Here is a 15,451-nt window from a genome sequence, read left to right as displayed (position 1 = left end):
GCTTCTCTTTAAACTCTATTATAGTCCTAGCCTTCACAGCCTTCTCTGGCAAGGAGTTCCACAGGTTGACTGTGCACTGTGTGAAGAAGAACTTTCGCTTATTAGTTGTAAACTTGCTACCCATTAACTTCATTTGGGGTGTGTCTAGACTACAGGGTTTTGTTGACAAAAGTGGACTTTTGTCGACAAAACTATACCTGCGTTCACACTGCCTTTGATTTCTGTCGACATAACGTCGACAAAATTCAGCAGTTTTGTCGATGTACGTAAACCTCATTCTACGAGGAATAACACCTTTTGTTGACAGAGTTCTGTCGATAGAAGGCATTATTGCATCTACACTGTCCTTTGCGTCCACACTGTTATGTCGACAAAGCGGGTTGTCGACAAAACCCTGTAGTCTCGACGCACCCTTGGTGTCCTCTAGTTCTTCTATTATGGGAACTAGTAAATAACTTTTTTTTATTCACTCTCTCCTCACCACTGATGATTTTATCGACCTCTATCCTATCCCCCCTCAGTCTCCTCTTCCCTGAACTGAAAAGCCCCAATCGCTTTAGCCTCTCTTCATATGGGACCTGTTCCAAACCCCACATTATTTTAGTTGCCCTTTTCTGAACCCTTTCCAAGGCCAAAATATCTTTTTTGAGGTGAGGAGACCACATCTGTACACAGTATTCAAGATGTGGGCGTACCATAGTTTTATACAGGGGCAGTAATATATTCTGGGTCTTATTTTCTATCCCTTTCTTAATAATTCCTAATGTTCTATTTGCCTTTTTGATTGCCACTGCACGTTTTGAGAGAACCATCCACGATAACTCCAAGATCTCTTTCCTGATTTGTTGTAGCCAAATTAGCCCCCATCATACTGTACGTATAGTTGGGGTTATTTTTTCTAACATGCATTACTTTACACTTATCCACATTAAATTTCTTCTTATCCCATGACAATGTAATTTACACAAGAGCCTTTGGTGAAGGACTTTGTCAAAGGCTTTCTGAAAATCCAAGTATACTGTATCTACTGGATCCCCCTTGTCCGCATGTTTGTTAACCCCTTCAAAGAACTCTAATAGATTAGTAAGACAGGATTTCCCTTTACAGAAACCATGTTAACTTTTGTCCAACAAATTATGTTCTTCTACGTGCCTCACAATTTTATTCTTTACTATTGTTTCGACTAATTTGCCCAGTACTGAAGTTAGACTTACCGGTCTGTAATTGCCAGGATCGTCTCTAGAGCCCTTTTAAAATATTGGAGTCACGTTAGCTATCTTTCAGTCATTAGGTACGGAAGCCGATTTAAGGGATAGGTTACAAACCACGGATAATAGTTCAGCAATTTCCCATTTGAGTTCTTTTAGAACCCTTGGATGAATGCCATCTGATCCTGGTGATTTGTTAACGTTAAGTTTTTCTATTTGTTCCAAAACTTCCTCTAATGACACTTCAATCCGGGACAGTTCCTCAGATTCATCACCCACAAAGGACGGTGCAGATTTGGGAATCTCCCTAATATCCTCGGCCATGAAGACTGAAGCAAAGACATAATTTAGTTTCTCCTCAATGGCTTTATTGTCCTTGATTTCTCCTTTTGCATCTCGATCGTCTAGGGGACCCACTGGTTTTTTAGAAGGCTTCCTGCTTCTAATGTACTTAAAAAACATTTTGCTATTGCTTTTTGAGTTTTTAGCTAGCTGTTCCTCAGAATCTTTTTTTTACTTTTCTTATTACATTTTTACACTTGATTTGACAGTGTTTATGTTCCTTTCTATTTATCTCACTAGGATTGGACTTCCACTTCTTGAAAGATACCTTTTTGTCCCTCACTGCTTCTTTTTCATGGTGGTTAAGCCAAGGTGACTCTTTTTTAGGTCTCTTACTATGTTTTTTAATTTGGGCTATACATTTAAGTTGGGCCTCTATTATGGTGTCTTTAAAAAGTTTCTATGCAGCTTGCAGGAAGAGGGCTAATTTAGCTACAACTCATCAGGAGAGAGATCTTGGAGTCATCGTGGATATTTCTGAAGACGTCCATGCAGTGTGCAGCGGCGGTCAAAAAGCAAACAGGATGTTAGGAATCATTAATAAAAAAGATGGAGAATAAGGCAAATATATTTTATTGCCCTTATATAAATCCATGATATGCCCACATCTTGAATACTGCATACAGATGTGATCTTCTCATCTCAAAAAAGATACACTGGCATTAGAAAAGGTTCAGAGAAGGACAACTAAAATGATTAGGGGTTTGGAATGGATCCCATATGAGGAGAGATTAAAGAGACTGGGACTTTTCAGCTTGGAAAAGAGGAGACTAAGGGGGATATGATAGAGGTCTATAAAATCATGAGTGGTGTGGAGAAAGTGAATAAGGAAAAGTTATTTACTTGTTCCAATAATATAAGAACTAGGGGCCACCAAATGAAACTAATGTGCAGCAGGTTTAAAACAAATAAAAGGAAGCTCTTCTTCACACAGCACATAGTCAATCTGTGGAACTCCTTGCCTGAGGAGGCTGTGAAGGCTAGGACTATAACAAAGTTTAAAAGAGAACTAGATAAATTCATGGAAGTTAAGTCCATTAATGGCTATTAGCCAGGATGGGTAGGAATGGTGTCCCTGGCCTCTGTTTGTCAGAGAGTGGAGATGGATGGCAGGAGAGAGATCGCTTGATCATTACCTGTTCAAGTCACTTCTACGGGGGGACCTGGCACTGGCCACTGTCGGCAGACAGGACACTGGGCTGGATGGACCTTTGGTCTGACCCAGTACAGCCGTTCTTATGTTCTTATGCTCAGGAACTGTGATGATATTAAGCCGTCTGTGTAATCCACACAAGAACGTACAGTCGCATCCTTTCTGAGCACTGTACCACCTGGAGAAATCCAGAGACTGTTTGACACTTTCACTATCCCCATGTGCAGCATGAGTTTTATCTCCTTATGAACGAATTCTCTGCTTCCTTTTCCCAGTGCTCTGCTCTGCGAGGGGCAGGCTGTGGCTCCACAGTGTTAGTCCTTTGGAACTCTTCATGACAGGGGAGTCGACAGCTTGCCTGGGACCCTAGGCAAGGGGAGGGGGGAGCTCCATGCTCCTGGAAGGGGTGGAGCCTCAGGCAGAAAGGGTGGGGCTAGGGGCAGCCAGCACTCTATGCTGCTCAGCGCCCCCACCAGCCCTAAGCAGGCCCTGTGGCCCTTGAGGTGCTGGAGTGGGGAACAGCGCCTCCCCTTTCTCTTGGAACACATTCTGTCCTTTTAAGGGGGCTGAGACGTCTCTTCCCCCTCAGCTCCCTTTCTCTCCTCGGAGGAACGTCTGCCAACTCAGGGATTTGTTCCCTTGTTGCAGGTCACAGTGCTGGCAGCTTTGGGCAGTGGCATCACGTAATTCTCAGGCAACACAGCTGTTGGTACGTTTTAAACAACTTCCTACTTTCCGAGTACCCCTTTAACTCTCCCATTCCGATTTGATCAGGCCACGGTGGTTTTAAATTGTCCTAAAGCTAGTCCTTTTACCCTCCTGCATCACATCCCTCCTGACCAGGGAAATCCAAGCACCAATGTCTTGCCACGTCCGTCACACATCAACATTTCTGTGTGGCCAAAATTGTAAACTAATCCACCTTTCAGGAGGTCAGACCCGACAAGTTAACCAGCTCTCCCTCTGCCACCACAGAAGTCTCTGACTCCTGGCTGACTGCATTAGCCTGAACACATCAGGGAGTGAATTGGGATCCCCCATACTTAGAGCATTGCCTTTCCATGTGGTCAAAGGACCCACATAAATAATGTTTCCTTGGGGTGCAGCCCAATTATTAAGGTTACTAGAAGGAGGCTGATTTCATGGGTGGTGTGGACTTAGTTCCCTCAGCTCTCTCCCTGTTTCCAAGGAAAAGCTGGGAATCCCCTTTTGTGCCAAATTTTTGCCCCTCCCTTTGTGCACCTTGAATAGTCTCACTCATATTTACGACTTCCCTACTTCTGCAGCTGTTTTCACTAATACTGGAGTTTTTCTCCCTGGCCATGGCCTGCCCTTCCTCAGAGCGGACCTCACAGAACTGCTCCACTGCAACGCTTCTCAGACTTATTTGAGTGAGCCCCACTTCCCTTGTGGCTCCAGTCATGCACACCTCCCCTCCCTGCCCACGTACGCCCAGCTCTGGAGAGAGAGTGGGGAACAGGCTGATGGCCGGGTGCCCTGTTCTGAAGGCAGGACAGCAGCAGCACAGTGGGGTGGCAATGTGATTTGTCAATATCACATTTCAAAACATGGCTACTCTTACTTTTGTGCTGCTGCTGCCACCCTGGGCTGGAGCCCTGGTACCTGGTGCCAACAGCTGGAGCCCTGGCACCTCCTGGTGAGGTGAAGAAGGAGAGCCTGAGTGATGTGACTCCTACTCTCCCCCTTATCTCATCCCCCCCAGCCAGGTGTGCATGGCCCTTTCACACAAGCCCCTGTCACCTTTACTACAGAGCTTTTTAAAAAAACAACAACTCCACAGCTCACGCCTCCCTGGACGCATTCCTCTACCTCCCTTTGGGAGGCCTTCCGCACGGTTTGAGCCCCTCTGCCCTTGAGTGATCAAATCTACCGACTCGTGTGTCCCTTTACTCTTCATCCACTTCCTTGAGAAACAGGCCACTACATGGCCCATATTCCCCTCAATGTAGCTCAGCAGTCTTTTCGAGGTTTCTGAGTGCCTCTGGAGTGGTGTGAAACCTTTGTAACAGGCTCTTTGAAACACACGTCTGTGGGGTGGTTTAGCTAATACTTAGTTTTGCCTCAGCATAGGGGACTGAACTAAGGATGTTAAAGACTAGTCGACTGTCCAATAAGCATTTGCTTATTGGATAGTCTTTTGACTAGTGTACTCCTGTGCCCTCAGCCAGATGGCGTCATGAGGTTTATGGTTCAGAGAGTCACTTACCACAATGTAAGGAAAAATCATTCCAAGGACAAAAAGCCACATCCAGCTGATGCATCCATTAATGAGAAAAGATGATGGTCTGAATGACTGGCTGAAGATTTCTGTTATTATGGCTACCGTGGCGCCAGCTGGAGAAGAGATGTTTCTTTCGTTATTTTAATTCTTTGGCTGCTGCAAAGAACCCATCCATTCTGATGCACCCCACCATTCTCTAAAATGGATGTACTCACAGGGTCCAATTCCATAGCAGATAACAAACAGGAAGATCAGCGTGACGCTGAAGTAATGCATCCAGAAGAACCGATGCTAGTGAAAAAGGAAAAGTGAGAGCAGACTCTTGAACAGCACGCTCCCTTCTAGGGCTGCCTTTACACCGTGCGCACCCCTAGACACTGCATCTTTAGCACCCGCCCCCTTCCACTTTGCATGGCTCTCTAGCCCGGTCTGGGTACAGCACCCCCAGTCCAGGTGAGATGCAAGTGGGGCAGTGTACCTCTCCCCATGGCGAGCGATCCCTGGGTATCTTCCATCCCTCTCACAGACCAGCTTGGCAGCTGTGCTCCCGCTCTGTCTGTGCAAGTAAAGGGGTTCCTTGCCAAGCCCTTCCCTGGCAAGGAACAGAGTCGACTGGGCAGCCAAGTTTGGAAAGGAGCCGAGACGCTCCCAGTGCCTTCAGCAGCCTCCTTACTTGGGTGCAGCTCTGCACTTTTTGATACCCCTGGATCCCCACCATCCTTGCTTCCCTAATTGGAAACCCGGCCCTGGTCCCTGCTTTCTACCATGGTGACTGACGTTCACTTTGGTGGTTATTTTGTTGTGAAAAGTCCCTGCCTGGGAGGAAAGATCAGAAATGGGAGCTGATACTGAAAAGCAGGGATTTCCCTAGTCACCCCCTGTGGGGGTGTACACCTCCCATAATTGCCCCCAACAGCCTCCCCGCTTACATGCAGTGTTGTGCATTTAGTCGTAGCATGGAAATGTGAATTGAAATTGAAACAATAATACACACTCTGAAAGACTGTACAATAGAGGAGACAATATTTGTACCTGAGAAAACATAATGGCTACGTCTACACTGGCCCCTCTTCCGGAAGGGGCATGTAAATTTCACTAGTCGTCGTAGGGAAATCCGTGGGGGATTTAAATATCCCCCGCGGCATTTAAATAAAAATGTCCGCCGCTTTTTTCCGGCTTTTAAAAAAGCTGGAAAAGAGCGTCTAGACTGGCCCCAATCCTCCGGAAAAAGTGCCCTTTTCCGGAGGCTCTTATTCTTACTTTGAATGGTGGCACAACAAGCAACAGGAGCCAGAGCATTTGTTGGTTGCAGTACGTTTTAGTGACCTCTCCTGAATGCTAGATTAGTGGCTGGGAAACTTACATAAATATGTTTCCTAGTAGACGAAGATTTTTAAAATGCATTTATTTATTAGGGGTGTTCTTTCACATCACTGCTATCTTGAGAGATCACTGTCTTGGAGAATTTCTGTACTAAACTTTTTTATTGTAATTCATTTTTAAATAAGAATGGCCATATTGGCTCAGACCAATGGTCTATCTATCCTGTCTTCCGAAAGTGGCTACTCCAGGTGCTTCAGAGGAAATGAACAGAATAGAGTATCCTCTGGTGATCCACCCCCTTTTGTCTAGTGCACCCAGAGCAAGGGTGTTACCTCCCTTCCATCCTGGCTAATAATTGTTGATGGACCTAACCTCCATGAATTTATCTAGTCCTTTTTTGAGCCCTGTTAAAGTGTTCAAAACATCCTCTGGCAAGGAGTTCCACAGGTTGACTGTGCACTGTGTGAAGAAATACTTGCTTTTGTTTTGTTTGTTTTTAAACTTTCTGTTTATTAATTTCATTATGTGACCCCCTAGTTCTTGTGTTAAGTGAAGAGGTAAATAAAACTCCCCTTATTATTTTTTTTCTACACCAGTCAAGATTTTATAGGCCTCTATCATATCCTCTCATAGATGTCTCCTTTCCAATCTGAAAAGCCCTAGTCTTTTTAATCTCTCCTCACATGGAATCTGTTCCACACCCTTAATCATTTTAGTTGCCTTTCTCAGTACCTTTCCCAATTCCAATAGATCTTTTTTGAGATGGGGTGACCAGAACTGCACCTAGTATTCAAGATGTGGGCATACCATGGATTTATATAAGTGGAGGAGCCAGACTGATCAATATTGCCAGATTGCAAATACTGACTGTCATATGACACACTGGCAGGCCTCAGAGAGCCAGGAAGGAAGTTTCCATCCTAGCTGTACACAGCCTGGTACCCTGCAAGTGCAAACGCCAGGGGTTCTCTATCAGATGTCCTTTGTCGGCCACAACTCCCTAGGCTGGCTAGCTGGGAGCCGACTATGGGATAAATAACATGACCTCGGCTCTCAGCCCTGTGGGAACGTTAAAAGTGGCATTGGGTCTGCTCGCTCACACTCAGTAAACAGCTAGGCTATGTCTAAACTACAGCCTTTTCTGCAAAAACATATGCAAATGAGGCAAAGCGTGGCATATCGCCAGGCCTCATTTGCATAATTAATGAGGTTCCGTTTTTGCGCAAACCCCCCCCCTCTTGCGCAAGAGCCGTTTTTCTGGAAAAAATGTGCACACAGCGGAGCACCAGCCATGTGACCTCCCCCACATGACTCCTTCCCATGCTACCTGGGGGAGGGTCAGGACAATCCCCCTTCTACTCTTGGCCCCACCCCTCCCCTGCTCTTTCTGCCCTTGCCCTGCTGCTGCTCCACCCCATCTCTTCCTTCTAGCTCCCTCCCCCAGCAATGGGGCCAGTGAAGGGGGGGCTGGTGCCTGCAGCAGGGGTCCACCCCCCTTCACACTCACCAGCAGCAGTGGGGACACAGAACAACATGATTCTGCTTCCCAGCTGCTGGCTGCATGGCCCCACTTCCTGCTGGTGAGTGTGGGGGGCAGTCCCATCCCTTCCCCCGGGTGATACGCTGGGGAGTGGAGCCGGATTGCCCTGCGGCCGTTGGTGAATGTGAGGAGGCCTGACTCCTGCTTTGTGTGCCACGTCCCCCCACGCATCCCCCCAGCCACCCTGAGGCTTTGGCCCCTTATCCCTCCCACCATTGACATTGCAGGGAGCCCCGTGGCCCCTCAGACTCTCCTTGCATGTCGCCAGTGCCTCCCCTTTTATTTGAACACCCCCCCCACCCAATTTCAAGTATTAGGAAATCTCCTTACCTGCAGTGAGAGAGTCATTGTGAGGAGTGCTAACACAAAAATCATGAGAACGTATCCTCCGCACAACAGCATTCTCCTGCCAAACCGCTCGATAAGGCAGCTCTGGAAACCAGAAAACACACCAGCACAAATGTGGCTAACTCCGGCTTCAAATGAACAGATGACATCCCATTCTGCTAACATTTTTCTCAGTGAGTAACTGAGGGTATGTCTACACTACCCCGCTAGTTCGAACTAGCGGGGTAATGTATGCATACCGAACTTGCGAGGAGTACAGATAGTTCGGAATGCCTACGTAGTTCGAACTATCTAGTCCGTGCCGCGTGTAGCCGCGCGGCACGGGGTTCGCACTAGCCGGCTTTTAAAAATGGTGGCGCCGGCTTTATGCTAATGAAGCCCGGGAAATTCAAATCCCGGGCTTCATTAGCAAGTTCGGTATGCATACATTACCCCGCTAGTTCGAACTAGCGGGGTAGTGTAGACATACCCTGAGAGACTCTCTAAATATCTGATGAATTTTATGGACGTTTCAGTTCATCCCTTGTACTGGGGAGTATGCCTTTAGACCAGAAAGACTGATTTATGCAGTATGGTTGGACTGATTCTGCTTCAGCATCTCCTATTGACTTATTCAGAAATATTTTCCCATTTTAATATTTCCTCTTTAAAACCATGGGGAAGAGGTATATTTTACTTTAATTTCTGTGTGTCAGTCTTGATCCCTGGATATCTAGAGATAATCTGTTTTTAGCCAAGAGTGCTGTATGTGCCAACATGAGCTATATATATCTACCCTATTTACAGGAATGATTATTGTATTATCTTGTGTCATGAGAAAAGATCATAAGTCAACACATAGGTAGTTCAAACCTGAGACTTATCACAGAAAATAAGGCTCAAAGCACATATTTTTGAAAGGCTTATATATGCTGGAGCTACCACTGCAACTCCTTAAACATTGAGGGGATAAAAGAGTTCACGGACTTTAGTCTCCTCCATGGTAGGAACTATTAACTTTCCCTGATCTGAATAAGGAAAGTGTCCAGCCAATTGATAGCCATTCCCTGCAGGCAATAACATCTTTTGACCCACAATGGCAGTGATTAGACATGCATCAGCTTCTTGGCAAATGACATAAATTCCTTTGTTACATGCAGATCTGTGCCAAACTCAAGGGCGGCCCTAGACTAGCTGCCAGCAACTGGCGCGCCCTCACTTCTAACCCCCTCAAACGATATTGCGCCACCATTTGGCACCCCATTTAACTTGGTGCCCTAGGTGACCGCCTAGTTTGCCTATATGGACGGGCCGCCCATGGCCAAACTGCACAATCCTAAATCAATTCAAAATTTCACAGGGCTTCACGTAATCCACTATTTTGCCCTTGTAGGGGCCATTGGACCTGTGCCTTTTTCTCTTCCTGTCTGTTCCTGTCTATTCACAAAGCAGTAATCTGTACAAAGCCATGCTTGGTTAAAGCATGAGGTGAAACTTATTTCACAGAGTAAAATGAGGACAAAGTTAATGGGAGGGAAGGGCCTTTCGCAGCTTCATGTGGCTTATAGGTAGGAGGAAATTTCTTGGTTAGTTTACAGCTAAGTGATTAGCTCCCTTCTGCCAAAGCCACACATTAATTTTTTTTGCTATTTCTGAACACATCCCTCTCTTCCTACAAAGTTTAGTGAGACTTACGCACAATACAGCTGAAAGGCATTCACACACGCCAACTCCTACTGCTAAGTAGGGGATAAGATCTTCTTCAAACCTGGCAGTACGGAACACTTCAAAAGAGTAGAAATAGATCTGAAACATGCAGAGAGAAGATAGTGTGAACAGTCATGTTGGAGGCCTGCTGTGAAATTCTTTGTGTGAACCAGAGATCAGACAAAAAATATTCTAATACAATGCAAATTTACTGATGGGTAGGTTGCATCCACTCATTCAGTTCACTGGTATGTTCATTTTGGTGCCACTTAGGGCTCGCTATATGTGTGATAACGAATCACAAGCTCCTTGTATAAGTGAAGTTCTGTCTCTATCCATTCCTGTCTTTCTAACCACAGCTTTCTAGGTTTGCACACTGGTAACTCATGTAACCCCCTTTTTCCACCCCGGGCTACTCGGGAGCAGGTCACACTCACGGGTGTGCCTGGGCGCCTGATGGTTTTAACCCAAAGGGAGATCCTGAGCATCCCAGTGGCAATGGTGTTTAGTTGGGGAAAGCCCTAGCCACCCCCTTACTGCAGTCCCTTGCTCGTAATGAATGTAAAATGGCGGTGCCTCGATCTGGCTGGCCTTGTACACACACTGGTGTGCCTTGAGAGCCTCCAGGAACATACTCATCCAACATAAATCTGGATCTAATTCCTGAACAACAACTACAAATCATATACATCTAATAGACTACATTAAGATAAACATTCTTTACTTAACTTAAATAAACAGGGTTTAACAGATTAGCAATGAACAGCATTGACAAAGTGCACAACAATAAGTGCATATATATCTAGCTTTTGCACTGCCACCCCAGAGTGTGCGCACCCCTGGACTCAGAGTCCCACACTCTGGCTTGCGTGGGCTTGAGGAGCTGCAGCTGTGGTGGAGGTTCTCGGTCGGCAGTGTGTATGAGGGTCCAAGCTAGGCAGCAGCTCTGTCCCAGGCACCACTTTCCCAAAACGGCCCAATCGCTTACAGCCTCATGCTGTGCCTATCAGAAGCAGCCTGCTAGATCCCAGCTCCAAAGGCCTCCAGTCCCGTCTGCAGCTGCACTCCAACAGCCCCGGGACTGGATCAGACTCCTCCACAGCAGCCTGGCTTCCCTTCTCTTCCACAATCCAAGGGTAGAGTCCCACATGTGGAGAGCCCCTGATCTCCCACACAAGAGTCACTTCCTTCCTGTTTCCCCCAATGGCTCATGGGAATTGTAGTCTGTGAGGCTGGATTGCAGCACACAGGGACTTTCCAGAAAATAAGAGGAAGCTATCTTTGTAATGGGTAAAATAGACTCTAGCTATCTTACTCATTACAATCTTACCCATTACAAAGATAGCTTCCCCAATTATCACCTCTAATACCATTAGCTCACAGACATTTACCTTCCTCCTCCGCATCCCCTTTCTGTTCTGAAATTTGATTTGTCCTTTTCATATGTGTTCATTTTTTTGATTGTATCCTTTTGTATATATGGTTGTGACAATTTTCTTCCACTGTTTGATCTGAGGAATTGGGTCTGGCCCACGAAAGCTCATCACCTAATAAACCATAGAATCATAGAATCATAGGACTGGAAGGGACCTCGAGAGGTCATCGAGTCCAGCCCCCCGCCCTCAAGGCAGGACCAAGCTCCGTCTACACCATCCCTGACAGATGTCTATCTAACCTGTTCTTAAATATCTCCAGAGAGGGAGATTCCACCACCTCCCTTGGCAATTTATTCCAATATTTGACCACCCTGACAGTTAGGGATTTTTTCCTAATGTCCCATCTAAACCTCCCTTGCTGCACTTTAAGCCCATTACTCCTTGTCCTGTCCTCAGAAACCAAGAGGAACAAATTTTCTCCTTCCTCCTTGTGACACCCTTTTAGATATTTGAAAACCGCCATCATGTCCCCCCTTAATCTTCTTTTTTCCAAACTAAACAAGCCCAGTTCATGAAGCCTGGCTTCATAGGTCATGTTCTCCAGACCTTTAATCATTCTTGTCGCTCTTCTCTGTACCCTTTCCAATTTCTCCACATCTTTCTTGAAATGTGGCGCCCAGAACTGGACCCAGTACTCCAGCTGAGGCCTAACTAGTGCAGAGTAGAGCGGCAGAATGACTTCACGAGTTTTGCTTACAACACACCTGTTGATACAACCTAGAATCATATTTGCTTTTTTTGCAACAGCATCACACTGTTGACTCATATTCAACTTGTGGTCCACTATGACCCCTAGATCCCTTTCCGCCATGCTCCTTCCTAGACAGTCGCTTCCCATCTTGTATGTATGGAACTGATTGTTCCTTCCTAAGTGGAGCACTTTGCATTTCTCTTTATTAAACCTCATCCTGTTTACCTCTGACCATTTCTCTAACTTGCTAAGGTCATTTTGAATTATGTCCCTATTCTCCAAAGAAGTTGCAACCCCACCCAGTTTGGTATCATCTGCAAACTTAATAAGCGTACTCTCTATCCCAATATCTACATCATTGATGAAGATATTGAACAGTACGGGTCCCAAAACAGATCCTTGTGGAACTCCACTTGTTATCCCTTTCCAGCAGGATTTAGTACAGTTAACAACAACTCTCTGACCACGGTTATCCAGCCAATTATGCACCCACCTTATCGTGGCCCTATCTAAGGTATATTTGCCTAGTTTATCAATAAGAATATCATGCGAAACCGTATCAAATGCCTTACTAAAGTCTAGGTATATGACATTCACCGCTTCTCCCTTATCCACAAGGCTCGTTATCCTATCAAAGAAGGCTATCAGATTAGTTTGGCATGACTTGTTCTTCACAAACCCATTCTGGCTATTCCCTATCACTTTATTACCTTGTTATTTATCTTGTTAGTCTTTAAAGTGCTACATAGTCCTGTATTTTGTTCCATTAATTATATATACTCTTACATCAGAGGGGGCAATATTTTTTGATAGGGGCCACTCCAAGATTTTGGAAAGTGGTTGAGGGCCACACTTTTCCAGGATATCAATGGGGGAGGTGCGGGGTCTGAGATGGAGGCTGGATGCAGAGGGGAGCTTGGGGTAAGGGACTGGGGTGCAGGAGGGAGACTGGAGTCTGCGAGGGAGTTGGGATGAAGCAGGCAGTTGTGACCTAGAGCAGGGGACTGGAGTGTAGGGGTTTGGGATGTGCCCTAAGGTAGGAGGAGATTGTGATGTGGGGCAGGAGATTGGGGTGCCAGATCTACATTTTGCCAGCTCAGCACTTTGTCAGCAAAAAGTGGCAGTATCGAGGGGGATCTGTTGAAAAAGAAAGCCTTTTTCAACAGATCCCTTATGCCTCCCGCATGGAGGTTTATAGGATCTGTTGAAAAAGGCTTTCTTTCTCCACAGATCCCCCTCTAGTCTGCTGCTTTTTGCCGACAAAGTGCTGAGTCGGCAAAACACGGCAGCCATTTTTATGCAAATTAGGCATGGGATATATAAATCCCTGCCTCATTTGCAATGTCGACCTGCCTAATCTGCATCCTTCTGCCGACAGAGGTATGCAGTCTAGACATACTCAGAGGCTGTGTCTAGACTGCATCCCTTTTTCATAAAAGGGATGCAAACTAGACATATCGCAATTGCAAATTAAGCGGGGATTTAAACCCCCCCCCCACTTCATTAGCATAAAAATGGCTGCCGCTTTTTTCCGGCTCGGAGCTTTGCCGGAAAAAAGCGCCAGTCTAGACACGGATCTTTTGGAAAAATAAAGCCTTTTCCGAAAGATCCCTTATCCCTTTATAAAGGCTTTATTTTCCAAAAGATCTGCATCTAGACAGGCGCTTTTTTCCGGCAAAGCTCCGAGTTGTAAAAAAGCAGCAGCCATTTTTATGCTAATGAAGCGGGGGGGATTTAAATCCCTGCTTCATTTGCAATTGCGATATGTCTAATTTCCATCCCTTTTATGGAAAAGGAATACAGTCTAGACACAGCCAGAGTGTGATGCAGAACTGGTGTGTTTCTGTCCATCTCCTCTTTTGGTAGACACTGACCCTAGAACTGGGCATTGAATATGTGCTCCCAGTCATGCTGCTTGTAGTAATTCTGGGAAGGTTCCCTTATGTCAGAGAGAGGCCCATGCTGGCTCTTTGGAAGAACTAGCACCAGAGACATTTAGGGAAGGTATCATCTGTACTGGCAGACTCTCTAATGCGTTCAGGATTCCATACTAGAAAAGTCAGAGCAGAGTTATAAAGGCAACCACCAGAGACACATTGTCCAGGAAGAAAAGGGACAAGATTCTTAGATTTTAAGGCCAGAAGGGATTATGTGATGATCACCTAGACTGACATCCTGCATAACATGTGTCACGGACTATAACAGTGTAACAAATAGCTAGCCATCTTCTATGCTGCCTTGCAACGACGCCGAGTTTTTACACAGGGGAAACACTCAACTGCATTGACGCCACTAAGCTGCAAGGTGGTCATGACGATGACCAGCACGTACAGTTGCCAGCGCAAGGACTGATCTTTAAATACTTCCAGGACTCGCAAGCTTTTAGTGCTTTTAATTGCAGCCTTTTCCTTCAGGATGTCATCAATCTCCGCTTGATGATCTCTGTCACCCCAGAGCTGCTTAATGGCTATGCAGAAGAAAAAATATTTATATATATATAGTTTTAATCTACTGGCTCATTTCCATCATGGTTTATTAACAAATCCTTTAAATCTGTCTGAATCACAGAGACTTAATTAGTTGCCTGTGCATAGAGTTGTTTTAATAGAATCATAGAATCATAGAACACTAGAACTGGAAGGGACCTCGAGATGTCATCGAGTCCAGTCCCTGCCCTCATTGCAGGACCAAATACTGTCTAGACCATCCCTGATAGACATTTAACCTGTTCTTAAATATCTCCAGAGATGGGGATTCCACAACGTCCCTGGGCAATTTATTCCAGTGCTTCACTACCCTGACAGTTAGGAACTTTTTCCTAATGTCCAACCTAAACCTCCCTTGCTGCAGTTTAAGCCCATTGCTTCTTGTCCTAGCCTCAGAGGCCAGGAAGAACAATTTCACCACGTCATGATTTGGTGTATGTTGTGAGCGCAATATGCCAATGACGTCTAGTCTTCTTGCCCAGATGGCACTTGTCCAATAGATAACTAGAAGAGTTTTGGCTTCCGGGCCAACAGTAAGTCATTTCACACTAATACTGAGTTGACTTCAATGTCACCATTTTAAAAATGTATTTAATACAAATGCATGTAGAGAGAGCAGGTTTATTCAAGTAGTGAGAGACTTAGAGGGGTCAGCTCTCCCTTCTTGCAGTGAAAACAAGTCGTCCTGTGGCACCTTAGAGACTAATAAAAATATAGATAGAGAGAGAATCATGAGCTTCCTCAAAACCCATGAAAGTTCATGATCCAATATATATAATTTCAGTTAGTCTCTAAGGCTACATCTAGACTGCATCCTCTGTTGACAGAGGGATGCAAATCAAGCATGTTGAAATTTCTAATGAAGCAGGGATTTAAATATCCTGTACTTCATTAGCATAAACATGGCTGCCGCTTTTTTTCGAAACACAGATTTTTTTTAAAAAAACCGGCAGTCTAGACACGGATCTGTCGAAAATAAACCCTTTTTTGACAGAT

General features: G+C 45.4%; 1 protein-coding gene across 3 annotated transcripts in view; it reads right to left on the bottom strand.

The window, feature by feature from the left end:
- The window catches only part of LOC102446145 (solute carrier family 2, facilitated glucose transporter member 11-like), a 33,304-nt gene that overhangs the window by 3,805 nt on the left and 14,048 nt on the right, over positions 1–15,451 (bottom strand). The window contains exons 7-12 of one of the 3 annotated variants that reach the window (XM_089775198.1): positions 14,249–14,436; positions 9,831–9,941; positions 8,139–8,240; positions 5,161–5,236; positions 4,931–5,058; positions 602–2,881 (exon numbers count right to left, since the gene is read on the bottom strand). In XM_089775198.1, coding sequence (XP_089631324.1) covers positions 2,819–2,881; positions 4,931–5,058; positions 5,161–5,236; positions 8,139–8,240; positions 9,831–9,941; positions 14,249–14,436 — 668 coding nt within the window. In that variant the 3' untranslated portion in view covers positions 602–2,818. Of the gene's footprint in view, positions 1–601; positions 2,882–4,930; positions 5,059–5,160; positions 5,237–8,138; positions 8,241–9,830; positions 9,942–14,248; positions 14,437–15,451 lie in introns of those variants that run through there. The other 2 variants (XM_075897941.2, XM_075897942.2) reach the window with 2 other exon arrangements.

The sequence above is a fragment of the Pelodiscus sinensis genome, chromosome Z (assembly GCF_052426305.1).
Source record: "Pelodiscus sinensis isolate ZL-2025 chromosome Z, ASM5242630v1, whole genome shotgun sequence".
Taxonomy (NCBI): Eukaryota; Metazoa; Chordata; order Testudines; family Trionychidae; genus Pelodiscus; species Pelodiscus sinensis.
Note: the sequence above shows the minus strand (reverse complement) of the source record. Positions and strands in the feature narration are given on the sequence as shown.